General features: G+C 39.5%; 1 protein-coding gene across 2 annotated transcripts; it reads left to right on the top strand.

The window, feature by feature from the left end:
• The first annotated feature begins 3 nt into the window (after positions 1-3).
• LOC306882065 (otoraplin-like) lies at positions 4-8074 on the top strand. Of its 2 annotated transcripts, XM_079436510.1 has the most exons (7): positions 4-221; positions 1800-2229; positions 2500-2732; positions 4785-4918; positions 6506-6645; positions 6728-6838; positions 6923-8074. In XM_079436510.1, the coding sequence occupies exons 4-7, from the start codon at positions 4789-4791 to the stop codon at positions 6944-6946; spliced, it is 405 nt and encodes a 134-aa protein (XP_079292636.1). In that variant the 5' UTR covers positions 4-221; positions 1800-2229; positions 2500-2732; positions 4785-4788; the 3' UTR covers positions 6947-8074. The 2 variants fall into 2 exon arrangements, with proteins under 2 accessions (XP_079292636.1, XP_079292637.1); XM_079436511.1 differs by lacking the exons at positions 4-221; positions 1800-2229; positions 2500-2732 and having other exon boundaries at positions 4739-4918.
• Positions 8075-9844: the final 1770 nt, after the last annotated feature.

Below are 9844 nucleotides of genomic sequence, written 5' to 3' on the forward strand. Positions count from 1 at the left end.
TACGCATTACGTCAGGCGAAAGGGAACGAAATATATTTTCTTATTTGGTACTGTTTTGTATAATGTTACTGCTCTTTGAGACGTTGTCATAACGGGCGAATAGAATAGAATAGAATAGAATAGAATAGAATAGAATAGAATAGATCCCGTGAGAACACTAGAATAAAAGAAGACGGAAGTATTGTAATAATTTGAGTGACTGATGAATATTCATAATCTCGGTATGCTGCAATCACCACGTAACCTTACAGCACACAACAAAACATTGCACTGCTTTTACATCAGTTTTCTTATTTAAAAAACTATGATCAATAACACACACGAAGACAAAACTTTTCTCTAGGAATTGTTGGCTTTCTTTTACTTTGATGACGGAAGATAATTTATACACTGTGTGCATTAGCATTTCTTTATTTCACTTTCTGAGAACATTTTGTGGCATAATTCGTTCGAGAACCTTTAAAGTTGTTAAAAATGTTAAGAATGTGAACAGACGCCTAGCATGATAATTGAAATGAAAAACTGTGTTGTGAGATGATATATTCTAGTATATTCAGAGTATATTCGAGTATATTCAGAGTATATTCAGAGTATATTCGAGTATATTCAGAGTATATTCAGAGTATATTCAAGTACATTCAGAGTATATTCAGAGTATATTCGAGTATATTCAGAGTATATTCGAGTATATTCAGAGTATATTCAGAGTATATTCGAGTATATTCAGAGTATATTCGAGTATATTCAGAGTATATTCAGAGTATATTCAAGTACATTCAGAGTATATTCAGAGTATATTCAGAGTATATTCGAGTATATTCAGAGTATATTCGAGTATATTCAGAGTATATTCAAGTATATTCAGAGTACATTCAGAGTATATTCAGAGTATTTTCAGAGTATATTCAGAGTATATTCAGAGTATATTCAGAGTATATTCGAGTATATTCAGAGTATATTCAGAGTATATTCGAGTATATTCGAGTATATTCAGAGTATATTCAGAGTATATTCGAGTATATTCGAGTATATTCAGAGTATATTCAGAGTATATTCGAGTATATTCAGAGTATATTTGAGTATATTCAGAGTATATTCTAGTATATTCAGAGTATATTCAGAGTATATTCTAGTATATTCAGAGTATATTCAGAGTATATTCGAGTATATTCAGAGTATATTCAGAGTATATTTGAGTATATTCAGAGTATATTCTAGTATATTCAGAGTATATTCAGAGTATATTCTAGTATATTCAGAGTATATTCAGAGTATATTCTAGTATATTCAGAGTATATTCAGAGTATAATCAGAGTATATTCAGAGTATATTCAGAGTATATTTGAGTATATTTGAGTATATTCGAGTATATTCAGAGTATATTCAGAGTATGCACTGATTCATGTTGACCTTTCACCTGGTATTTAGAACACTTTTGAGGTAAATTGATCTAATTTTCTGATATTTGAAAAAGATGAACTGTGTGTTTATATTACATTGAAAATCAAAAGTTTACATATTTGTTCACTCTAAAAAACGCTGGGTTATTTTTTCAACCCAAACGCTGGGCTGAGGCCGCTGGGTAGGACGTGGGGTTGTTTTAACCCAGTTTCAGCCCTGTTTTTTTGTAGATGTTGAAAGCCAGAGGCATCATTCTTTTGAGATTGATGCAAGTTATTTTTTAGAAAATAAATGTTTCTGTTGTCTCCTGCCTGTTTATTTCACATTTTGATGCAACAACAGTGTGTTTACGTGTTCATATTTTATGTAAACATTGATGTCTGTGTTTTTCATTGCAGAACTCAAACAAACTTTGGAGATGTCTGATTTGGAGAGTCATCATTCTTGGTCTTCCTTTCTTAAAGGAATAGTTCATACAAAAAAATAATTTACTTGCCCTCATGTCATTCCAAACCTATAAGACTTTTGTCTGTATTTTCAAGCTTCATAAATAGTTATTGTTGAAGTAATCCATTCCAATATTTATATATAAATAAACCTTAAATTATATGATAGCGAATGTCTGTTCAGAAGAAAATATTGGTCTCCCAGACTTGCAATGGAGGACAAAACTTAAGAGAATATTAAATATATTTATTTGTGTTCCAAAAATTATCAGAGTTTGTATGGGTCTGGAACAACATGGGGGAGAGTAAATATGACCATTTTCATTTTTTGGTGAACTAACCCTTTAAAGAGCAGCCCTCCACGTACATGGAAGATTGTGAGGTATGTGAATGTCATGTCTGTTTTAATGTGTCAGTAAAGAAGTAGCTTTCTGAAAGCAATATATTTATTTAAACAATATTTCATGCCCTCACACTAGTGCTGCCATTATAGCATTCTAGAGCGCTGTGGTAGACAGACATTAAACAACCACACAAAGCCGATTAAATTATAAAACAGACTATTTACCTATCCTTACTGATGTGCACTTCTATCTGAAAATGGATAGTTTAATTAAATGTTTTCTTTTTTCAAATGTTTTTCTGTTTTTAGGCCACTGATGGAGAACAGGCGGTGACTGGGATGATTGCTGGTCAAAGAGGAGAATGTCATTTCCCCCAAACTGATGCAACAGTGGTTTTAAAGGAGGACGCTGCCCTGGATGTTGTAAAAGATGTCACATGCTGTGCTGATGGGGCTTCTTCATGACTACATCAATTATGCTAAAGAGATCATGAAAATTGACAGTGATGCATGATCTGTATTCATGGACTATGAAACAAACTGTAAGTGTATAATTTGTAAAAACAAAATGTTAAATGTGTTGTTTAGTAGAAGTGGAGTTTACACGCTGTCATTCATACACATGCTCACATTCTTTCACACACATGCATCTGTTGCATGTTATAATATCAGTGTTAATGTTGTGGTTTGTCTGGTGGTGAGTGTTTGTCTTGCGGGTCAGTGTTTGTCTGGTAGGTCAGTGTTTGTCTGGCGGGCGAGTGTTTGTCTGGCGGGCGAGTGTTTGTCTGGCGGGTGAGTGTTTGTCTGGCAGGTAAGTGTTTGTCTGGCAGGTGAGTGTTTTGCTGGCGGGTGAGTGTTTTTCTGGCGGGTGAGTGTGAGTCCGGAAGCTGCTGTTTTTCCCTGAAGCTGAAATGTATGGCTGGACTCTCAGAGCTGCTCTTCACAGAGAGTGTGGCACTGAGAAGTGATTCCTGCTTTACAGTTATACAGCTTTTCTGGCGGGTGAGTGTTTGTCTGACAGGTCAATGTTTGTCAGGCGGGTGAGTGTTTGTCTGGCAGGTGAGTGTTTGTCTGGCGGTTCAGTGTTTGTCTGGCAGGTGACGGTTTGTGTGGTGGTGAGTGTTTGTCTGGCGGGTGAGTGTTTGTCTGGCGGGCGAGTGTTTGTCTGGCGTGCTAGTGTTTGTCTTGCGGGTGAGTGTTTGTCTGGCAGGTGAGTGTTTTTCTGGCGGGTGAGTGTTTGTCTGGCGGGTGAGTGTTTGTCTGACAGGTCAATGTTTGTCAGGCGGGTGAGTGTTTGTCTGGCAGGTGAGTGTTTGTCTGGCGGTTCAGTGTTTGTCTGGCAGGTGACGGTTTGTGTGGTGGTGAGTGTTTGTCTGGCGGGTGAGTGTTTGTCTGGCAGGTGAGTGTTTGTCTGGCGGTTCAGTGTTTGTCTGGCAGGTGACGGTTTGTGTGGTGGTGAGTGTTTGTCTGGTGGGCGAGTGTTTGTCTGGCGGGCGAGTGTTTGTCTGGCGTGCTAGTGTTTGTCTGGCGTGCTAGTGTTTGTCTTGCGGGTGAGTGTTTGTCTGGCAGGTGAGTGTTTTTCTGGCGGGTGAGTGTTTGTCTGGCGGGTGAGTGTTTGTCTGACAGGTCAATGTTTGTCAGGCGGGTGAGTGTTTGTCTGGCAGGTGAGTGTTTGTCTGGCGGTTCAGTGTTTGTCTGGCAGGTGACGGTTTGTGTGGTGGTGAGTGTTTGTCTGGCGGGTGAGTGTTTGTCTGGCAGGTGAGTGTTTGTCTGGCGGTTCAGTGTTTGTCTGGCAGGTGACGGTTTGTGTGGTGGTGAGTGTTTGTCTGGTGGGCGAGTGTTTGTCTGGCGGGCGAGTGTTTGTCTGGCGTGCTAGTGTTTGTCTGGCGTGCTAGTGTTTGTCTTGCGGGTGAGTGTTTGTCTGGCAGGTGAGTGTTTTTCTGGCGGGTGAGTGTTTGTCTGGCGTGCTAGTGTTTGTCTGGCGGGTGAGTGTTTGTCTGGCGTGCTAGTGTTTGTCTGGTGGGTGAGTGTTTGTCTGGCGGGCGAGTGTTTGTCTGGCGGGTGAGTGTTTGTCTGGCGTGTTAGTGTTTGTCTGGCGGGTGAGTGTTTGTCTGGCGTGCTAGTGTTTGTCTGGCAGGTGAGTGTTTGTCTGGCGGGTGAGTGTTTGTCTGGCGTGCTAGTGTTTGTCTGGCGGGTGAGTGTTTGTCTGGCATGCTAGTGTTTGTCTGGCAGGTGAGTGTTTTTCTGGCGGGTGAGTGTTTGTCTGGCGTGCTAGTGTTTGTCTGGCGGGTGAGTGTTTGTCTGGCATGCTAGTGTTTGTCTGGCAGGTGAGTGTTTTTCTGGCGGGTGAGTGTTTGTCTGGCGGGTGAGTGTTTGTCTGGCGTGCTAGTGTTTGTCTGGCGGGTGAGTGTCTGTCTGGCGTGCTAGTATTTGTCTGGCGGGTGAGTGTTTGTCTGGCGGGCGAGTGTTTGTCTGGCCGGTGAGTGTGAGTCCGGAAGCTGCTGTTTTTCCCTGAAGCTGAAATGTATGGGCTGGACTCTCAGAGCTGCTCTTCACAGAGAGTGTGGCACTGAGAAGCGATTCCTGCTTTACAGTTATATGAAGATGGACAAATCACTCTGCCTGATCTTCCTGTGGATCTGTGTGGGGTTTTTGTGTTACGGGACACACGCTGCTCTCATGGAGAAACTGGCAGACTTCAAGATCTGTGCAGACAAGGACTGTTCATGTGAGTTGCACTATTCATCACAGTACACAACTAATACGGCATAGCAATTTTTAATGACTTGAAAACTAAGTTATTAATTATGATTAAGCCGTTACTTTCTTTCATAGATGTTTTTAGCTTACATGTTGTTGAGAAGCAGTTTTCAACAAACTGCATTTTCTTTCTGGGCAATAGTGGTGGGAATATTCATTTATTGTTTTGTTTTTTGTATTGTAATATTTTTTTATTAAGCTAAAGTGTACAATACATACAATCAAATACGATACTATATGCATATAATGTAGAAATATAAATCATACATCCTGTACATACATCAACAGACATGAGCAATACTATACCACACGTGCTAAACACATAACAAAACAAAAACTAAAAACTAAAGAAAAACAGATACAATTATAAAAAACAGCTTAAATGCAAGTTGTTGTTTTTTTCTTCATTGTTGTATGTCTGTATTTATGTAGCACCGTGGTCCTGCGAGGCACAACATTTCGTTCCACTGTATGTCCCCACATGTAGCGGAATGACAATAAAGCTCAACTTTTAAAAAAAAATTATGCCTTGTTTCATGTTTCGAACTCAACTGTCTAGGAACTTTAATAGAGGACGCCATGTTTTTTCAAAAGCAGTCATTTTATTTCTACGTGAGGAAGTCATTTTCTCAAGTGTTGTTACGGAGTTGACGAGACGTGAGACGTGCGGATCCATTCGCAAGGCTTTATTAGAAAACGTGGTCAAATTCAGGCAGGGTCAGTACACAGCAAACAGGTATGGCAAGGGCAAAACACAAGAGCAATCCTAGAGCAAGCGTGGGTCGGTGATCAGCAAACAGTATCCAAACAGGGCAAGACAGAGAGAATAATCCAGGAGAACGGGCAGGAATCAGAACACAGGAAATCAACATGGAAAACAAGGACCGCTTGGTAAGATAGCTGTGCTAATCAATACTCGGCCATGAGCCAGAGGAAGTCCCGAGCTTAAATAGTGTGTGTGTGTGTGTGTGTGTGTGTGTGTGATTGTGATTGTGAGATGGTACTCAGGTGTGGGCGTGATCAGTGTGAACAGCTGTGAGTGATTAGTGAGTGCAATGGATGGTGGGAAATGGAGTCCAATGTGCTGTGTAGTGTGAAAGTCCATGTGGTGAGCGGGTGACCTCTGGTGGTGAGTAAACGGAAGTGCATGGCCAGGATTCGTAACAAGTGTTAAAGTGTCTATTAATAAGTTGAACCATTGTGTAATATATATTTTAGTTCTATCCTTCCAGTTTAATGGTACTTTTTTTGCTAGTATGGATGAGGTAAAGATACATGTTTTTGTTTCTTTTGAAGAATTAATGGAAGAAAGCTCTCCCAACAGAAACACTGAGGGTGATAACGGAAGATCAACATCTAGAAGTTTATATTTAACTTCTGACCAGAATTTCTTTATGTATATATAATTACAGAAGGAATGGATATATAATCATATGATCTATTTTAGCAGTATTTACATGTATTAGTTGCTTTTGTAGTCAAGATAAAGGTGTTATAACTACCCCTATTATCTGTACTTGTTCTTTGTTTCTGAAGTCTTGTTTCTGCCTCACAGATGTGCTTTCAATGGCTAAAGCTCTTGAAGACTACGTCGCTTCAGACTGCAGATACATAAACCTGAGGCGAGGCCAGATGATCTATGTGTTTTCTAAACTCAAGCCTGCAGAGGGAGCCGGAGTCTTCTGGTCTGGAAGCGTGCGTGTCTTTATATTTGACATTTCTCTCCGCTGTTCTGACTGCAAACCCAGAAATCACAGCAGCAGCTTTGCTTTTGCAGGTCTACGGGGAGCGCTATGTAGACCAGATGGGTGTGATTGGATATTTCCCCAGTAACCTTGTCAATGAGACTCACGTTTTTCAGAAGAAAACGGTTGAGATCCCAACCACTGTAAGTATTTAGTCTACTGCTCTTCACATTGTATTTTTTTATTTTGAAAATGCATTACAGGTTTTGTTTTCTCTCTCTCTGTAGGACATGGACTTCTTTTGCGCTTAAAGACAGCAACTTACGCCAGCGCTTCTCAACCATTTGGACTCTAAGGCCATTGTCCATAGTTCACAACAATATTTAAAGACCTCTGTACGCCTAGATTTGTCTAGGGTGATAGACTTAATTTTTGAGGGGGAGAAATTTTAATCTCAGTTGTTTTAGCTTATTTTAGTGCCTTTTTGGCATCTTTTAAACCACTGTATGTCATCTTGAGGGCCATTTGGAGGTTTGTTGAAGCCCTCTTGTGGACCCCAGAACCCTGGTTGCTTTATGTAAGTAAGATTTTTTTTGTGTGTGTGCATTTCAACAAAATATTTTACTTTGCATCTGAAACTAGCTAAGGACTGTTGCCTCTCTGAACCTTTAACTGTCTATTCTGAACCTGTCAAATTGCTGTTGGCTAAATGACATTGGCTGGAATAGAAAGGTACTGGAAAGTATTTCAATATAGTATATGGTGTACTTTTTGGCTGTATATACACAACCTCTTGCCACAGTAAACAGGATGCATGAAAACTCGAGTAGATCTGAATGACTTCTTTAACAGACTGCTTATGTAAAGTCCCCAGAGCTTCAAACTTGTTCAAACTCATGTGACACATTTTATAAACTTAACTTACTGCTGCAACCTCAAAAAAGACACATACCAGACAAATTCATCCTTATTGTTTCTAAATGCTGGCCTCGTGTATTCCCGTTTCAAGTTATTCAGTAGTTTGTTAGCTCATAGATGTCTGTGTGAATAAATATGAGTAAATAAAGGTTGTTCCCGCGCGGTGGAGGCCAGTGCTCTCTGTGTGTGCGGATTCATCTCTGATATGCGCTCTGTCCGTTCTGATGGAGTTCAATAGCAGAAAATTGAAGGTAATTACCTTAAAGAGCATTCTCTCGCTCTCCCTCTTGCTGTAGTGACATTAATGGATATTACCAAATTCAATTTGCAGTCTTGAATGGAGCTTTTTTTTTCCAGTGTCAAGCCTTTCAATTACTTACCGCTGTGTAGGCAACCATAACCTTATTTCGTGTTTTGTATGTGGATCATAATTTGTCTGTAGCAAAAGGAACAGAGATAAAGACCAAAAGTGACCTCTGTTCCTTTGATGCACTGTATCTGACAAATGAAATGTAAATTTGCCATCATTTACTCATCCTCATGTTACTGATGTCGCTAACACGTTACATTAAGGTTCCCTTTGTAAGGGGTTTATTATAAAGGTGTTCAATCATAAATGAGACATAGTCTTGAGTAACAGTGTTGTGCTGTAGTAAGCGCTCAACGCTGGAGAATTCAAAGCTGATAGTCTTTAATAATGACTCCAACAGAATACAGGAGAAAACACGACAAAAACTGAAACACAAACAATACCGGACAATAGGAACACAGAGCTTTACATCAAGACTTTACATTACAAACTTTGCATTAAGGGTCACTTTCACAGGTTATTAACGTTAGCTCATGAATAAATGCTTCACAGGTGTTCACTTTACATTAAGGTTCACAGCTATATAATATTGGATCCCCACTCCCCCGCCCCAAAATAAAGATTGTCATTTCTTCTTGTTGGGAGTAACACATTACAAAATACTTTTTGCTGTAATGCAATAATATAACGCATTACTAATAAAATTTGGGTAATATTATTACTCGTTCCAATCTCAGTAACGCAAGTTACAACAACATATTTTAACTCCAAATTAATTGGTGAATTTACCAACACCACAAAACAGCACCAGAGAAAAAAAAGATCTGTATGACCAAAAGTGACGGAGTTGATAAACCAAATATATCAGTTTCTAGTCGTTGCTGGGGATAGGCATCACAAACTTTTGCTGAGTGAGCTTCTGGGAAGAAACATGTTATGAAGGCAGAATTGTGAGATGTAAACTTGGAATTATGAGAAAGAATGTCAGAAATCTGAGTTTATGTATCACAATTATGAGAAAAACAGAATTATGAGAGAAAAAAAAATCACAATTGCCTTTTTTTTAAATTCTGTGGTCGAAACAGGCTTCCAAACTATTCACAGTTATTATATGCAAAAAGCAACCAGGATATTCCTAAAACAGGTACCTTGAGGGTAAGGAAATGATGGCAGAATGTGAGCTGTAGAGACACGGATCACATTGATCTGAAGTGCTGCATATGGATGAGCGATGGAGGAGCGGAGCTGTGTGTGAGGCCTGAAAGAGTTCATGGAGAGGTATGGTAATGACCCATCTGTCAACAAGGACATGTCACCCTTGAAGCTATGCAAATCATCTCCCGCGATGAATTAAACAGTTTAATTGAATATCAAAACTCACAAAGCCTTATTCCAGTATAAAGTGGTAAATCCATTACGGTATCACACATCTTTCCATGATTTGTCTAGTCATTTGTGATTACCAGATGAGGATTTTTCAAAATAATATTGATAATACTGACATTTACAGAATTTTCATGAAAAAGAACCACATGAAACAAATAATAATGTTTCTTTAAGAATCCTGATAAATATAAATCCTATTATCGGGTTCCCTGTCTGACAAATAAACATCCCTTTTTTATTTTCATCATGTGCCTCTGCAAACACAGCCAGGCTTTGTGTGAGCGGAAGAAACGTGGTGACGTGGTTTGTAAAAGCAATACGTTTTTCGGTAGCTGATTTTATGGGTGTCAAGTGACTAAAGATATGAGTCAGAAGCCGTTGGTTTCACACACAGACACGTATAGTCTGCCCTCTGGGCTGGTTATACATGGCCTGACATTTCCTGCTTCATCTAGGAGAGCAACTGCAGGAGCGCACTGATCATTACAGCTCCCCTCATGTTGATTAACGTTCATATTCAATTTCCCTCCCGTATGATGGGATTCATGATGGGATGTCGCTGATGTCAGATCTATGTCCGCTCGGTGCATATCAT

This window comes from Barbus barbus (assembly GCF_936440315.1).
Source record: "Barbus barbus genome assembly, chromosome: 16".
NCBI lineage: Eukaryota > Metazoa > Chordata > Actinopteri > Cypriniformes > Cyprinidae > Barbus > Barbus barbus.